At 34.0% G+C, this 18467-nt stretch overlaps 2 protein-coding genes across 2 annotated transcripts; one reads left to right on the top strand and one right to left on the bottom strand.

The window, feature by feature from the left end:
* Window positions 1–7064: 7064 nt before the first annotated feature.
* Window positions 7065–9525, bottom strand: LOC133329331 (protein arginine N-methyltransferase 5). Its single transcript, XM_061537817.1, has 6 exons — window positions 9121–9525; window positions 8606–9056; window positions 8374–8539; window positions 7993–8155; window positions 7358–7905; window positions 7065–7220 (listed from the first exon to the last, which is right to left on the bottom strand). The coding sequence occupies exons 1-6, from the start codon at window positions 9515–9517 to the stop codon at window positions 7065–7067; spliced, it is 1881 nt and encodes a 626-aa protein (XP_061393801.1). The 5' UTR covers window positions 9518–9525.
* Window positions 9526–11760: 2235 nt separating this feature from the next.
* Window positions 11761–17055, top strand: LOC133329346 (coiled-coil domain-containing protein 93). Its single transcript, XM_061537825.1, has 10 exons — window positions 11761–11849; window positions 11916–12124; window positions 12522–12651; window positions 12715–12852; window positions 12926–13078; window positions 13240–13287; window positions 13384–13694; window positions 16223–16336; window positions 16403–16605; window positions 16679–17055. Exons 1-10 carry the CDS (start codon window positions 11763–11765, stop codon window positions 17053–17055), a joined length of 1770 nt encoding a protein of 589 aa, XP_061393809.1. The 5' UTR covers window positions 11761–11762.
* Window positions 17056–18467: the final 1412 nt, after the last annotated feature.

Genomic DNA, 18467 nt, shown 5'->3' with positions numbered 1-18467 from the left:
AGGATATATAGAGACTTTGGTGCACCATTTACATAAAATCGGACGAAAATATATATGGGAGCTATATCTAAATCTAAACCGATTTTCAGGAAACTTAACACACATCATTCTACCCCTAATTAATTACGCTGTGCCAAATTTCATGCAGATCGAAAGATATTTAGGGACTTTGGCGCACCATTTACCTTAAATCGGACGAAAATATATATGGGAGCTATATCTAAATCTGGACCGATTTCCAGGGAACGAAACTTTGCACACATTATTATAGACGCAATTCAGTACGCTATGCCAAATTTCGTGCTAATCGAAAGATATATAGGGTCTTTGGTGCACCAATTACCTTAAATCGGACGAAAATATATATAGGAGCTATATCTCAATCTGAACCGATTGTCACGAAACTTTGCATTCATCATTCTAGTATCAATTCAGTACGCTATTTCGTGCAAATCGAAGGATATATAGAGACTTTGGTGCACTATTTACATAAAATCGGACGAAAATATATATGGGAGCTATATCTTAATCTGAACCGATTTTTCCCAATTTCGTTTGTTGGTTTGTGTATCAGCTTTTATGTTCGATGTTTATGTTTCTTTGATATATGTATGGATTTATTTTTTTCTTATGTGCTTCCTTTTATGTTATCTTTTTTAATATTTACTTTCTTGCACATCAAAAGAGATGAAACATATTCTATTCTATCGTTTCTTTCTGTTTTGAAAGCTTTTTTGTAATAAAACAAAAAAATATTCTTGGGATTACAGTAAGCTATTTTAGGTCAGATTTCTTAATATAAGCTAAAGATGAATAAAACAATGACAATTAAGGCGCTACTCCCCTCCCATCGATGAAAAGCAGTAGCTCGGTAGATCAATCAACATGGATTCCGTAAGTTGTACAGTAGATTGTACGCCATTTTCACTCCATTTGTTATGCTAAACAAGAAACGACCATCCAACGGAATAGTTATGGTGGCTCTTGACCTTTAGAAGGCCTTCGATAACATCAACCATGACAAGCTGCTCGAGGGCATACACCTTCGGCCAATGTTCGTGGAATTCAAAAACAAACTGGAAGACATAGTAACACATGGAGCCTCTCAAGGTCAGGTGATTTCTAAGAAACTTTTCAACTTCCATCATTTTCATATTAAGATCGTAATCTATGCGAATGCTTACACTGTGAGACAAAATTGATGTCCGTCCTAATGGGGAGGAAAAATCGTTGTGAGTGTATGAATACCCCAAAAGGAAAAATTCCAGGGTGCGGTGAACGATTAATAAATACGTTCTTTTTCACGAATGCTCACGGCAAGAATTCGATTGTTTTCAATTTAGCGCAAATGTTAAAGTAACAATGTATGAATGGCACATGGCCCTGTAAGAAGCGAATATTATCGTCCATTTTGGTAGAAAATCCGTCAAACTGTCGCATTGTACGAAAAATTTAGGAACGATAAAACTTCGCTGCATGCGTCGTCTTTCGCGAGCATTCGTTGTGAAGAGCATTCATTTGAAAAACTCAACAAATGTTGGCGAATGAATGTGTGTGTAACAGGAAGTATGGGACATATCGCTCATTAGCTGCAAGACAGGCATAACCCAAAAAAGCGATTTTGAAGAAAATGCGTTTTATATTTTCAATTTACTCACACATTATATTTATTCAGCTTGTCAATTAGAGTGTGTAAGAGAGCGAACAATCGTGCACCATTAACTCGAAAATCGTGTTTTTTTGAGTTATGCTTCTCTTACAGCAAATGAGCGATATATGGAATAGCAAAACACATCTCCATCAATTATAGAGTTCACGAACTTTGTTGTTATTCTTGTTGCAGTTTTGAATATTCGCGAATATTCGTGAGCGAATGTCAGAAAGAATTTCAATCACGAACGATCGTTGTTTTATGCTCTCACTCGTTTGGTAAAGAATTTATGACGATAAATTCATTCGCAAAATGAGCCCAAACAAAAAAATCGTATATTCAATCATTCGCGAGCGATTATTTTGCGCACCCTGAAAAATTCGGACTTCAATTATTACAATATGCGATTTTAGGAAATTTTTCCTTCTGGGGATACAAAAAGAAATATCACTCTGACATTTAAACTGGATTGGATGTGTCGGAAGCAGCATGCGTGTTACATTTCCTAAACCACAGTCCAGCAACACTTCAGAAATGACACTTTTATTAACCCATATTAAGTGACGGGTCTGAATGAAAAAAAATAAATAAAATAAAATTGGTTCAGTGAATTCAGGGGGGTTACTCTGTATTGCGTTGCGAAAGCAAGTGCGATGCGAAAGCTAAATGATTTTTAAAAAAATAAATAATTATGTCGTTATAGTTAGAAGAAAATGAGAATGGACGAATTAAAAAAAATAAATTTAAGAGATCGATTAAATATACTCTTCAATATTTATTTATTTTTATACATTTATACAAAACGTTCGTCTCAATAAAGATGCGTATATGTATGTATTAAACCCTATTAAAACGACCTCATCGTTCCAAATAGATCCACAGCAATTCATACTCCAATAAAAGTTGTCGCTGCTTTTAAATTGCTTGGACAAGGTGGTTATCAACACCAAATCGGCCAAGGCCATCTTTTAGGATTATCACAATAATCAATCAGACCAAACCTGTAAATATCCGATTTCTTTCGAAGGAATAAGTTAGAATTTGTAGTCTGCGGTAGGCTTGATTGACTTTGTTTAGATATTAATTTTTAATCGAAATTACTTCCAACTCAAATTAAATTACATGAAGTGCAGTGAGAAGGGATATTAATCATTAAAATCTAACTAAATATGCTCCGTTATACAGCAGAAGAGACGTCCATAGGATATAAAGTTATCGATGAAAGCAGTACAACGTCAGTTTATAAGAAAGGGATTTTCTATGCTTAATTAAAATGTTATTATGGATGCAGAGTTTACATTTGAAACCGAGGAAACTTTTCAAAAGAAACGCATCAAAAGTTTGAGAAGAGCAAGAGTTCCCTTTTAAATCGTCGTCATCAACTAGATATAATCTCTTTATCGCAGCAAGTAACGAAATTCGTAAAATATTTCAATATTTTTGAAAACCGCTACAATAAAAATCACCACACTACAGTACTTGTTTTTATCGAATCATCAAGCAGGGAATAAGTTTCAGTGGATCGCAGTATGGCAGCTTCTCTACCACCTACAACACCTTGCCTGTTAAAAAAGTCATTTACAATTGATTCTAGGCATTGACGTTGTATTAAATGATGTTTTTATAAGTAACTAGCGCGGCATGCATGTGATAGTATCCTCCTTATCGTTTCCACGACAGAGGGGTCTGCGATCCGAAACAACCCGAGCCTTACTCGGCCAACGTATGTCACATTAGCCCATTGTGTAAAAGCAATAGGCCTGATCCAACAACAACATGTTTTTATGGGAGAATAAATTCACTTTCTAATCCATTCAACCTGACTTAATCATAAATACGAATATTTTCAAAATTTTTAGAGGGAAAAAATTACTTTCTACTTATAACAAAATACAATTGTAGATGAATTTTATTCATTAATTTAAATGAAATATAAAAAAGAAAAATGAATATATACAAAATTAAAAAAAAAAATACATTTTACATAAAAAAGAGAAATATATATGTATAAATAAACGAAAACATATTCGATAACTGAAATATGTATCATATTTGAAAAACAAAAAACTACAAGTTTTATAATAAAAAATAAACAAATAAAAATGAAAAAAGAAAATTCAAAATTACAATTTAAATAAACAAAAAAATATATTGAAATAGATATATTAAGTAAGCTTTAAAACTAATTTGCTTTTCATGTGCATTTTTTTTATATATATATAAAAATATAAATAAATGTGTTTTCATCAGTGCATAATTTTTTGGTAAAGATTTAGTTTTGATATTAAGAAAAAAACAACACGGTATTCAAAATGAACAATGAAATGTGTAATTGAAAAACTAGAAGAAAAACACACAAACAAATCCAAAAAATGAAAACTAAATCATAAACCTTAACTCTCACCCAGCAGTATTCGCTTTATTTGTGAATATTTACCAATTACAATAATCAATAATAAAAAAATAAATAATAATAGTGCTATATAAACAAAAAATCTTATTTATTTAATAATATGTGCAAATACAATTCCGTGCTAAATTAAGCAGCAATACTTATAACAAAATTATATATAATGCAAATAATTCTTCAATACAAAAAAAAAAATATATATAGATCATTTATTCCCACAATAATTCAACCCAAAAAAAATGTACACAAAACAGCATCCATATGAAATTCTAAAACAACAAAAAAATAACAACTGCTTAATTTTACAGCATTACTAATTCAAAACAGAAAAAAACGATCGTTCGTATTGTTTGATGATCGCTCACGAATGAAAACGAAAATTCGCGAATGATCAAAAGAGCAACAAGAATAACAACAAACGTTCGTGAACTCAATAGTTATTGGGCATGTGTTTTTTATTCCACACATGCTCAACACTGCTACACACACATGTATTCGTTTTATGATATTTTTGTTTGTTGTTGTTTTTAAAAGGGCTCGCGAGCATTCACGAACATTCGTTTTTGAGTTTTTCAAATGAATGCTCTTCAGCAACGAATGCTCACGAAAGATCGACGACGCTTGAAGCGAAACTTTATCTTTAGTGAATTTTTTGTACAATGCGAACATTTGCGAGAATGTTCAGCAATGAATGCTCGCGAAAGATCGAATCTGCAACGCTTGCAGCGTAACTTTTTCGTTCGAATATTTTTCGTACAATGCACTCGCCGTGGGCATTCATGATGGTAAGTAATACTTCTTTATTTTTCATCGTGATGGATGTCATAAAGAGTCGAAATAATTGATGAATTTATTCGTTTTCATTTTGAAAAGGATCTGTAGAAGAAGATCCTGTTTAGACAGGTAAAGTTTTGAAGTTTAAATTAGATTTTGCAGCCCATTGAATTTATATTGGATCTAAGGCACCAAAATATTGGGTGTACATTTTGATAGCATTTACAAGTTATCGGAGCAATCAATTTTTCTGGCAGCTGACAATGAATTCTTTGTGAACTGATCCCACATATAAAGCAAACAGACCGGTCAGTGGTATATGAGCGATATTAAATCAACATACTCCCAATGGGAGATTTATTATGAGGAAAAACTCCTCATATTTTCTAAAGGATGCGACCTTTAAAGGTTGTGTCCATAGGTTTAGCAGGGCAGTTGAAGAGGTGTCATATGGACCATATGCCGAACAGATTTTAACCACCATTTGTGCACAATACGGCTACACCATCCAGATCTCAATTGTGCTAAAACCACTTTGGTTTGTATCGATAGCAGCTGCTTTTCTGCTCCTGATATCGGTTACGTGAGTTTTCCTCGAACTGTATTCACACTGCTTTCTCGAAATGTATCCTCATCTGCATCAGTGTGAATACAATACAATCTTGCTTGGATCAAAAGGCCTATTTGATCCAGAGGCTCTCTTTTTTACCTCTAGACCTCTCTCTCTCCAGATCGAGTGGTACAAAAGATCTTCATGATTCCTCCTGACATGCCTGGGTGGTGGATCCCTATCCATAAAGCGGTTTGAATGGTTGTTCGGATGGCTGTTTTGGTAACATCCATGCAGATATTGCATCGACAGCATATTGTTGGGTTAACATACAGGAAGGTTCTTCGTCTCCTCCGCCCAAGTATGTCAGAAGAGTTATTCATGATCCATCCATGCAGATGTTGCATCGACAGCATCTTGTTGGGTTGACGCACTGGAAGATTCATCGTCTACTCCACCAAAGTATGTCAGAATAGTTGTTCATGATCCAGAGAGAGGTTCAAAGGTAAAAGCGTGAACATCTAGATCAACAGGTCTGTCTGACAGGGTATAACTTTCAAACCCCTCTCAAATCCTTTACACCGGTCACTTTTAGTTACGATAACAACATGGGTAAGAGCATGGTAAGTCCCTTCTTGTCATCTTATGGATAAATCGGACAATCATCTGGATCAAAAAATAAATGTATATAACATTTGAAGTAAATAAAAACGTACGCATTCATATCAAATTATCTCCGGACCTTAACCAGAAAAAAACCCAATAGATACAATGTTGAATGTCTCTGGACGAGATTTTTAACGTAACGTTTTTTTAATACAATTCAATAATTTGGATTGGTAATCATGCTCATTACAAAAAATTTTTTGTAAATCCCATTAGATATTTCGGATTCGTATATAGATACAAATTTACCTCTGTATAAATATATGTAGTACCAGGGAGTATAATTTATAGATATCTGTTAAAAAACATCATATTATTCTCTATTCCACTGATTTCTTGAAAATTGAATTTTAAATAAAAAAACATAAATCAATAACGGAATCTCTTTTTAATAAATTCAACTTCATTTGGCGATTTGTTTGTTATATTTTTTGGTGTCATTAACTATATTTATTTATTGTCATTACTTGAGACCTTCAAGTAAATATATTTTAACTTAACTTCTATACTTGTCAACTATAAATTGCTAACTCTAGACATTATAAATAAACATGCCATGGTATTTAGTTGTGGTCCAACTAATTTTCCCATAAAGGCAATGGGAATTTGATTAACAAAATATATAAAGAGCGAGCCTTAGAATAAATGAAGATAACAAAAAAATTGCTCAAAATAAAAAATAATAATTATACACCATTTATAGTCAACAAATTGTGCAAAACTTATTTTAAAGTATACTAAATTTATAGGGAATAAGGATGAGAAAACTGCCTTGTTTCCTATAAACAAAGTTATCTTGGAAATGGAAGCTATGGTCATCTGTATAGTTATAATGAGGTATTCCATAATTGAAATCAATTGTAAAGGAAAAATAAAAGAAAATGGTCAAGTTAAACATACGGTGTAAAAAAATAATCATCGGTCATACGAATATATAATCTCCTATACAAACTATAAAGCTTCAACTATAAACAAATATAAATTCTAAATGGAAGTTGTGTTTGGTGTCGCATTTACGTGCAATAAATGGGACAGGAACGACCACCCAAGTTATGAACATGTGTGGTATGTGGTGAGGCCAAACACCATTCATACCAGATTTTTTGTTTGGAAACACAACGCCAAAAGTGGATTTCCAAAGTTTGGCCCTTTTTCACATTCATGGGCTCCTGGAAGGAGAATAAAAAAATAAAAATGGTGGTATGGGCAAATCAGTTTTCATAATTAAAATTAAAAAATAATTATATAAAAATTATATTATTTTTTATATCAAAAAATGTTTATAAAAGCTTTTAATTTCACTTACCGTAAACGGAAAATACATTGGGAACCATGACGGCATTCCCGGCGTGTGAGTGGGCGGATTGATGCTCATCAATATATCACCATATAGCCAACATTCAAAGTAACCCGCAATACCGGTCAGGACACAATCCAATTGCACTTCAAATTGTAAAATCTTATAACGGGTATTATCTTTACGTTTATCCGGATTTGGATGGACAAATTCAAATAATGCCTTCGGATAATCGATATTGTAAACATTTTTCAGCAATACTACAAAACCATTTTCAGCATGATTATAGTAGGAAGACATTTTTTCACGACTAAATGGTTCCATGCGACCAACATTACGTACAGCATTATATAGCTTGGAAGACATAACGGGATTAATAAATGATACCGATTTATACGGGATACTAATGCCGTCGGGTTTTAAGAGTTTCTGGGCACAATCTAAACACTCGGGTGATAATTCATTATCACCAAATGAACCCAACAGTTCAGAGACCAAAATATCAGCCGGTTCGGGTGGTGAAAATTCACGCATATCTTTAGAGAAGATGTGGACATCTGAAATGTGGGGGGAAATAAATTGTTTACAAAAATGAAACAAATTTAATAGAGCTTAAGACTTTAAATATTTATTGAAAGCCTTACCTTTATTATGCCACAATTTTTTGGCAATTGCTGTAAGCGTCCTAATGGCATTTGGATTCTTCTCAATAATGTAAACGCGCACTTTGCGTCCAGTTCTCTCGGCTGCATTTAGTGCAGCTCTGGCCAGTGGACCACGACCAGCTCCCAAAATCATTATTATGGACTAAAAATTTAAATTTAAAATAAGAATGACAAAATAGTTATGAAACTATTTTGTCATTCTTATTTTTACTCTCCCTAATATATTATGGAGGCCTTCAAAAAGTCTCAAGTATGTACATATATATCCGATCGAAGATTTATTAGGAATAGGAGTTTTTCCATCTCAAATATTCTTCTTCTTCTCTAAAACTTGATAATTTTAATATACCCAACTCTTACCAATTTCTCTTCGATTTCATCTTCTTGAACACGATCCTTCAGAGCAGCTTCAATGGCATTCTGATACAGCTTATATTTTACCGGATCCTTTTCAAATATTTCATATGTATAACAATCCAAATTATCATACAATGGTTGCAAGGGGATTTCCAAAACATCTTCAAAACTATCGAAAAATAAAAAATAAATTAATAAAATCAAGAATGTATATCAAACCCTCTTCTGCTCTTACCTTTGTAAAATATGACTATCCTTGTGCATTTCACGGAAATTATTCAAATAGTCGGAATACAGTTTCAAACTATTATCAGAACAATCAGTCGATACAATCATATTAACATGAGCCTTAACGAACATTTTCAATACTTCTTGCCATGTTTTGGGTAATACCGGGAAATTGTGACGATTTCTAATGAACATCGAAGAGGGTATAATTACAGCCTCCAATGGTTCACCAAGCCAACGTAAAATTACATCCAACGATGGCTGTTCTCCCTCGTTTAGTTCCAATACTAATCTTAGTTTATTATTAAAATCGGCAGCCCAACGAAAACGATTCCACCAATTCCATGAATCATCTCCACATTCTGCTAATTGTAGGGATTCATCTTCGCTGATGTCTCTGCGCCATGTTGCCTGAGCTGCCGCGGATTTATACAAAGGAACTTGTATTAAGAGAATACCTGAAAGCACATAAAAAATATATAATATAAACAAATTTAAACGAAATCTTCAATTTCTCCATACCCTTTATTTTATTTGTCAAAACACGTGCCAAATTCAAATTGTTGGGCCCCTTCAGCTTCATCATGGTATAGCCACCGTATTGCAGATGTTCCGCCCACGAGATATCACGTTTCAATACTTCCTCGGAATTCTTCCTCACTATCTCATTGGGCGAATCACAATCAATGGTCTCCGATACAATACTTATGACTCGGGTATTCCATTGCTCGGCCGTAAGTAGCAGATCGGCAGTTGTATTTTGGGTGTGTTTCTCGTTGAGAGGTTCATTTTCAAATTCTAGCGGCAATTCGGTGCAGTTGAGTGGTGCCGCTACCACAGTGAAATTATTCTGCTGAGCCTTTTCGATGAAACGCGGCAGATTGGGATTACCCTCTTGTAGTAAACAAATGTAAGGCATTTTGCCGATGTTGTCCTGGCTTTATTCGGCAGATAGATATAAACAATAGATGTAATTATTTAATATTTTGTATTCGATTTTGCAAAATAAGAAAAATGCAAAAATCTGAGAACTGCCGCACGTGAAGACGCTTTCGATGAGAAGAAACAACAACAATGCCGGTTAAATTGTTAAATGTCAAATTCAACAGAAAAGACGACAGTGTTGTCATTTTTGGTAGTAGTAGTTGCTTGAATGTTAAGTATCAAGGCAACACCTCAATTTTTATATCTAAGCTAGGGTAGGAGAAATTTATAGGTGCGGTTTTTACAGACATAGGGGCGGATTTTTACAATTAGGGAAATGTTAAGGTTAAAGGCAACACCTCAATTTTTATATCTATCCTAGGGTAGGGTAAATTTATAGGTGCTGATTTTACAGATAGAGTTTTGAAATTTTGCAAAAAAAATGGTCTGTTCCCGTACTGCAAGATTCTACTACTTTTTACTACGATAACAAATTTTCCTTCATGATATCGACAAAAATAGTAAAAACTAGTAGATTCTTGCAGTAAGGGAACAGACCAAAAATTGCTATTCAATTGCTATTGGAATAGACCTCATATAGAATCATATAAAATCGTCTAGCGCCGTCTTCCAATTTCGTTTTCTTCTCGAAGAAATTTATCATGTCATAGCTTCCATATGAGGGTCTCTATCGATTTTAGCTATTTTGAATCCCCACCTCATTGTGAAAGTTCCAACTTTCAACAATTGTCGAAAAGCCAATACTTCTGATATTCGGATTACAGAAAGGCATTGCGGGAAGAATTCCCCAATAAATATCAAATTTTATATCTGACCCTGGAAGAAAAGGGGGAAACACATACGAGTATTCAGGCCTGCTCTGTTAAGTTGGCTTCGTATGAATTGTGAATTTATAAAGGAATATCAGAGTCATATTTGAATTTGGTCGCCTTCTTCTTTATTCTTTTATAATAAAAGAAGCCAACTTAGCATGCCAAGCCTGAAAGTCATCTTATGTGTTTCATCCTTAAATTTATTAGTCGGTGAGCATCAGTGTAAAAAGTGACGACCTCTCCAGGCCGTTCAAGGCTGTTGCAGGTGTCATCAGATAGGTCAAATCTTTCAAGGTTTTTTGGTCCTGATGAAAGTAGGGTACCTGACTAATGTCCTCAATTTGTTCATAGATAGTTTCCGATGTTTTAAATATTGGCAGGGTCGTCCCATTCCTTAGACCAGACGTCAAAGGAACTACCCTACAGCCAAGTTTGAAACCCTGAATTATGAACTCTGCTTATTACAACATTTTTTCCTTTATGATTTCGAAAACATATAAAATTAGTAGATTCTTGCAGTGCGGGAAAAGTAGGACTGTTATAACAACCACAACAACTGTTCTAATGCCTCTACCTTACTAAATCTACCATGAAAAGGCTAAAGTCGATTATTCTAAAGACAACTTATATATCCCCATTATTCCAATATGCCCGGCAACAACAAATACACATGTGTCAACAAAAAACAGCTGATTAGCAAGTAGTTGATGTTATCGATATATTTGTATTTACTGACATTATCGATTGTGTGTCACCTACAGTCATGGCCTATAAATAAGGTCACCAAGGGAGACCAGCAGGATATCATCAGCCACTCAAGTTTGCTGTCAAAATGCATTATTGTGAATTGACTTCCATTATGAAAACGTAAACAAAGTCGAAATTTTTGACATTAGACTTGAGAAAAAACAGCTGTTTTCCGATTTCGATTGCTATCTTGGTGACCTTATTAATAGATCTTGCCTACAGTCTTGCATCGAGTTTTCATCGTCCGTACCATTTTAAATTTACTATTGGTCTGTTCCCATACTACAAGAATTTACTAGATTTTACAATTTTCTTAGATAACATAAAGGAAATTTCGTTATCGTATTAAAAAGTAGTAGATTCTTGCAGTACGGGAACAGACCATATTTCAGTACTGTGAACCCTGTTTTCGCACGTCATCGATAACACAACAGCTGATAGAAAAACAAAACAAAAATATTGCCTAATCGGTCGATTTGTTTTGATTCCCCTATTCGGTCGGTGTTACGTTTTGACTGTACCACAACGCCGTCAAATCTTTATAGATTGTACTTTTTCATCTTGAGGCAGGGTGATGTGTTTTTTGTTTAGTGTGCTGCTGATAATCTATTCGGAAATCCCCAAAACCTACTTAATAATCCAAGAGATTCCCAGCACACAATGGCCAATAAGGAAATATTTTCCAAACACATCAAATCAAATGTCAAATTAGCTACCCGGCTAGATGCTGAGGGGCGTGAAGTGCAGGTGAGTAATAAAAGATAGATTTGTTTTTCTTGATAAAAATGGGTTTTTTTTCCAATTTGGTTTTAGGTGGAACGCCGTGAGGATTCCGATGCCACTGCCAAGGAAAAGGAAACCTTTGATTTGTTAATAAATGCCGGTTATTATCGGGCCTGCATAAAGGGTTTGTCGGCATTTGATAAGGTTGTGGGTGGCATGACATGGTGCATCGAATGCTGTGATTATGATGTCGATGTGGATCTGCTGTTCCATGAGAATTTAACAATTGGACAAAAAATGTAAGGACGATGAGGTGGGGGACTGAAGTTATGTATGGGTCGAGACGGTCTGGGATAATATTGAAAGGTATGAGCCAAATAGGCTCAAGTTCGGGACCGGGCCGAACTTTTTATTTCTTTGCACCTCAAAATCCATAAAATAATGAAAATCGTACGTAATTATATATGTGGGCTATATCTAAATGGGGGCAGATATAGAAAATTTGATGTTGTGATTGTTGTAGTAGTCCTAATGCTTTTACACAATGGCCTGATGTGACAGACTTTGGCCGAGTGAGACTCGGGCCGTTTCTGTAGGTGTATATGCTGCTCAATAAGAACCCCAAATACCGGATTACAGACAGATTCGTTCTTAGAATCTTCCCATTATATCTAAAATTAATTTTCTTTATTGTAGTTCCCTGGTGGAAAAAATCGTTGCCGTTTTGCCTCAAATGAAGTGTCCTTTTCGCATAGAACCTCATCAAATACAAGGTTTAGAATTTCTTAGTATACATCCAGTTATACAATGGTTGGTTAAGAAATCGGTATGTTAGCTAAATTTTCAATACTACAGAAATCTTCTAAAAAACAGACCTATTTTTCTACAGGTTGAAAATCGAGCGGAACGTAATATGCGCCTAAAACAATTCGCAATTGGTCAATTTCACAATCATTATCAGTATAAAAGTGATAAACAAAATTTGGAAAAAATACGCAAGGCCTCAGTGCACATTAAAAGAATACAAGTAAGGAGGGCCTGAATAGGAGTTATAATGAGGGAAAAAATTTTTAATATTTCCATGTTTTTTTGTCCTTTAGGAAATCTATAATCCCGTCCGCCAATACCAACGTAAAGAGGCTACCGAGGAAGATGAAAGAACAAAAGTACAATTGACTCTATTGGAATATGGTAACCTGCCAGTGTCAGTGCCTAGAGCGGATAGTCAAGGAGAAAATGCTGCGACTAATGAGGTATACTGTGGCATGTTGATTCTAGTCATGTTGTAAAGCTTGTGCTTATATTTTGTTTGTATTTATTTTTATTTATATATATATATGATTGATTTCCTTTTATGTACATAATTCCCTTTTTTAATTTATTTATCAACACTAATATTTGTTTTGCTTTGCAGCAGCTTGATATTGAAAAGTTACTTAACAATTTAGTACTCACAAAAGAGGTAAATTGTCCATTTTTGTTTTTTGTGTGTCAATTTATTATCTCCAGCACCACATTTCTTCATTGTTTCTAATAATCTATTTAATTATCGTCACAGGATAACACAGCAGGATCACCTCAAAAAATTGACAATGCCACACGATATGCACTGCGAAAACATTACAAAGAATTTAAACATGAAATGGAAACGGATGCTAAGGAATTGACTGAGCAAAATCAAATTAAATCATTGGAAACAACACAAATGGCCTTACAACAAAAACTGGAGCGTAACCAAAAGGATGTGAAAGATGTTATGGAATTGTTGCAGCGCGAATGTGAATTGCTGGATAAAGAGAGAACACAAAAAGAGGAAATGGAAGCGCAAATAGAGGCATATAAGAAAATTGAACAGACAGTGGATGTGGGGTAAGAAACAAAGAAAAAAAATATTCTGGTATTGGTCCTTTTGAAAAAATATTTTTTAAAAATCCACGCCTTGCACAGCGCCTTGAAAAAATATTTTTTAAAAATCCACGCCTTGCACAGCGCCTTGAAAAAATATTCTTTAAAAATCCACGCCTTGCACAGAGCCTTGAAAAAATATTCTTTAAAAATCCAAGCCTTGCACAGAGCCTTGAAAAAATATTCTTTAAAAATCCACGCCTTGCACAGAGCCTTGAAAAAATATTCTTTAAAAATCCACGCCTTGCACAGAGCCTTGAAAAAATATTCTTTAAAAATCCACGCCTTGCACAGAGCCTTGAAAAAATATTCTTTAAAAATCCACGCCTTGCACAGAGCCTTGAAAAAATATTCTTTAAAAATCCACGCCTTGCACAGAGCCTTGAAAAAATATTCTTTAAAAATCCACGCCTTGCACAGAGCCTTGAAAAAATATTCTTTAAAAATCCACGCCTTGCACAGAGCCTTGAAAAAATATTCTTTAAAAATCCACGCCTTGCACAGAGCCTTGAAAAAATATTCTTTAAAAATCCACGCCTTGCACAGAGCCTTGAAAAAATATTCTTTAAAAATCCACGCCTTGCACAGAGCCTTGAAAAAATATTCTTTAAAAATTCACGCCTTGCACAGAGCATTGAAAAAATATTCTTTAAAAATCCACGCCTTGCACAGAGCCTTGAAAAAATATTCTTTAAAAATCCACGCCTTGCACAGAGCCTTGAAAAAATATTCTTTAAAAATCCACGCCTTGCACAGAGCCTTGAAAAAATATTCTTTAAAAATCCACGCCTTGCACAGAGCCTTGAAAAAATATTCTTTAAAAATCCACGCCTTGCACAGAGCCTTGAAAAAATATTCTTTAAAAATCCACGCCTTGCACAGAGCCTTGAAAAAATATTCTTTAAAAATCCACGCCTTGCACAGAGCCTTGAAAAAATATTCTTTAAAAATCCACGCCTTGCACAGAGCCTTGAAAAAATATTCTTTAAAAATCCACGCCTTGCACAGAGCCTTGAAAAAATATTCTTTAAAAATCCACGCCTTGCACAGAGCCTTGAAAAAATATTCTTTAAAAATCCACGCCTTGCACAGAGCCTTGAAAAAATATTCTTTAAAAATCCACGCCTTGCACAGAGCCTTGAAAAAATATTCTTTAAAAATCCACGCCTTGCACAGAGCCTTGAAAAAATATTCTTTAAAAATCCACGCCTTGCACAGAGCCTTGAAAAAATATTCTTTAAAAATCCACGCCTTGCACAGAGCCTTGAAAAAATATTCTTTAAAAATCCACGCCTTGCACAGAGCCTTGAAAAAATATTCTTTAAAAATCCACGCCTTGCACAGAGCCTTGAAAAAATATTCTTTAAAAATCCACGCCTTGCACAGAGCCTTGAAAAAATATTCTTTAAAAATCCACGCCTTGCACAGAGCCTTGAAAAAATATTCTTTAAAAATCCACGCCTTGCACAGAGCCTTGAAAAAATATTCTTTAAAAATCCACGCCTTGCACAGAGCCTTGAAAAAATATTCTTTAAAAATCCACGCCTTGCACAGAGCCTTGAAAAAAAAATATTCTTTAAAAATCCACGCCTTGAAAAAATATTCAAAAATCACGCCTTGCACAGAGCCTTGAAAAAATATTCTTTAAAAATCCACGCCTTGCGAGCCTTGAAAAAATATTCTTTAAAAATCCACGCCTTGCACAGAGCCTTGAAAAAATATTTTTTGCCTTGCACAGAGCCTTGAAAAAATAAAAATTCACGCCTTGAAAAAATATTCTTTAAAAATCCAAGCCTTGAAAAAATATTCTTTAAAAATCCAAGCCTTGAAAAAATATTCTTTAAAAATCCACGCCTTGAAAAAATATTCTTTAAAAATCCACGCCTTGCACAGAGCCTTGAAAAAATATTCTTTAAAAATCCACGCCTTGCACAGAGCCTTGAAAAAATATTCTTTAAAAATCCACGCCTTGCACAGAGCCTTGAAAAAATATTCTTTAAAAATCCACGCCTTGCACAGAGCCTTGAAAAAATATTCTTTAAAAATCCACGCCTTGCACAGAGCCTTGAAAAAATATTCTTTAAAAATCCACGCCTTGCACAGAGCCTTGAAAAAATATTCTTTAAAAATCCACGCCTTGCACAGAGCCTTGAAAAAATATTCTTTAAAAATCCACGCCTTGCACAGAGCCTTGAAAAAATATTCTTTAAAAATCCACGCCTTGCACAGCCTTAAAAAATATTCTTTAAAAATCCACGAAAAAATATTCTTTAAAAATCCACGCCTTGCACAGAGCCTTGAAAAAATATTCTTTAAAAATCCACGCCTTGCACAGAGCCTTGAAAAAATATTCTTTAAAAATCCACGCCTTGCACAGAGCCTTGAAAAAATATTCTTTAAAAATCCACGCCTTGAAAAAATATTCTTTAAAAATCCAAGCCTTGAAAAAATATTCTTTAAAAATCCACATATTTCGTATCTAAATTTTGCAGGTTATTAGAAAAAGTCCAAAGTCTTCTGAAACAACACGACGAGCTGAAAAAGGAAGAATCAGAGTTTAAGGAACACTGTCGAAAAGATCTGGCTGCCCTGCAAGAACAAATTGAGTATGTATATTTAAATTTTATAAAATAATTTAAATAAATAAATATTTTAATAAAAAAAAAATAAAGGGAATTGGAAGCCTTCAATGCCCAAGATCCCCATGAGCGGGAACAAGCGGTGGCCAAAGAAAAGGAACGTATACAATTGTTAAAATTACAGCTGGCTAAACGTAATCGGGGTATTTTGGCAATACAACAACAATTGGATAATACACCCGATCGCACAGAATTGGCACAATATCAGCGACGTTTTCATGAATTGTACAATGAAAGTAAGTCAGCTATAACCTACAATGTTTGCCTAAACATTTTATTTTCCCCATCAATTTCCTCTTTTCCTTCCAGTGAGTTCCAAATATTTAGAAACCAAACAATATTATACTCTCTTCAATACTCTGAATGACCAGAAACGTTATATGGAAAAGGAACTGTCACTGCTGAATTCAATATGTGAAGCCTACAATGAGGGCATGTCCACACAGCATGGGCGTGAAGAATTCATCCAGAAATTCGAACAAATTGTACAGGGTGTACGGCAAACAGAACAAAAGGTGAAATTAAAATATCTCGATGAGAAAAAACGACGCGATGCATTAAATGAAGAGTTGCAGGCACTGCTAGAGCTGCAACGTCAATATGCTGCCGCTGTCAAACAATTAACAATCGAATGTCAACGCTGTGAACAATTACAACAACATTTAAAGTCAATTCGTAAAAAATAGTAGAAAAAACAACACACACAAATCAAATCGAGAATGGAGCCAAACGCCTATCATTGCACAGTAGATGTAGTCATAAATATAGATGAGATGATGGGGAGGATTTAATGTAGGAATTTTTGAATACAAGAAAGAAAAAAATTAATACCAACATTTCATAAGGCAATTTCACTTGCAGCTGTTATCGGGTTGTGGGCGAGACAGGTGAGTGGTTGATATTTCCTCTCAACTGTCTCTCCTCCAACGACAGAATTGAGGCAATTAAAATTTGTCTAATGTAAATCGGGACTAAATATCATTTGATAAATTCCAAGCAATATTTCTCTGTTTATGTTTATGTTTTGTTTTATATTTCGCTTTTTATTATATGTGTTGAAATGTATAGCTTGTTTTTTTAAATTCTTTTTTTAGTTCAGAGATTATTAAGCGTACATATAATTTAGTAATTTAATATAGTAAATACACTTTTATTTATCTAATTAATTATTCTAAACAAGTAATATATAGCTACAAATAATTCTTTATATATTAAAAATGCATATTTATTATAATTAGGAATATTTATAATAGTACTCAAAGTAATAAAAACCCAAAAATTTAAATATATAAAAATTTCTTTATAAAAAAACATGTCCTTAAATGTATCCACCAAAAAGTCTTGTAACGTATTCTTTAAAAATCCATGCCTTGTTTTGGTCCTCGAAAAAGTATTCTTTAAAAATCCATGCCTTGTTTTGGTCCTCGAAAAAGTATTCTTTAAAAATCCATGCCTTGTTTTGGTCCTCGAAAAAGTATTCTTTAAAAATCCATGCCTTGTTTTGGTCCTCGAAAAAGTATTCTTTAAAGATCCACGCCTTGTTTTGGTCCTTGAAAAAGTATTTTTTACAAATCCACGCCTTGTTTTCGTCCTTGAACAAGTATTCTTTACAAATCCACGCCTTGTTTTGGTCCTTGAAAAACTATTCTTTAAATATCCATGTCTTCTTTTGATCTTTGAAATAGTATTCTTTAAAAAACCACGCCTTGTTTGGCCTTCAAAAATCCATGCCTTGTTTTGGTCCTTGAAAAAGTATTCTTTTAATTATCCACTCCTCTAACATTTACACCCTGCATATTTGTTCCCTTAATATTATTAATATTTTCCGCCAATAAAATAAAAACGAAATCCATAAAATCCAATGAGACTTACAAAATGGCATGTCACGCCGCCATATACCAAAACACAGAGTGAAAGTGTGTGCAGGTATGTTTTAATTCCAACTAAACAAAACAAATTGTTTTGTAATGTCTCCGATTCCATTTGGCCAGAACCCCATCCATTTGAATTAAGAAATAAAAACCCGAACGAAATGAATAACAATTTCTAATGATAATGAAATAGAGTAACAAACAAGCACTTCTTCTTGACTATTTTT

Source organism: Musca vetustissima, unplaced genomic scaffold, assembly GCF_032173495.1.
Source record: "Musca vetustissima isolate MV318-11 ecotype Yass unplaced genomic scaffold, APGP_CSIRO_Mvet_v1 utg6274, whole genome shotgun sequence".
In the NCBI taxonomy this organism is placed as follows: domain Eukaryota; kingdom Metazoa; phylum Arthropoda; class Insecta; order Diptera; family Muscidae; genus Musca; species Musca vetustissima.
The sequence above is the reverse complement of the archived record's forward strand: the minus strand, read 5'-3'. Positions and strand labels throughout refer to the sequence as shown.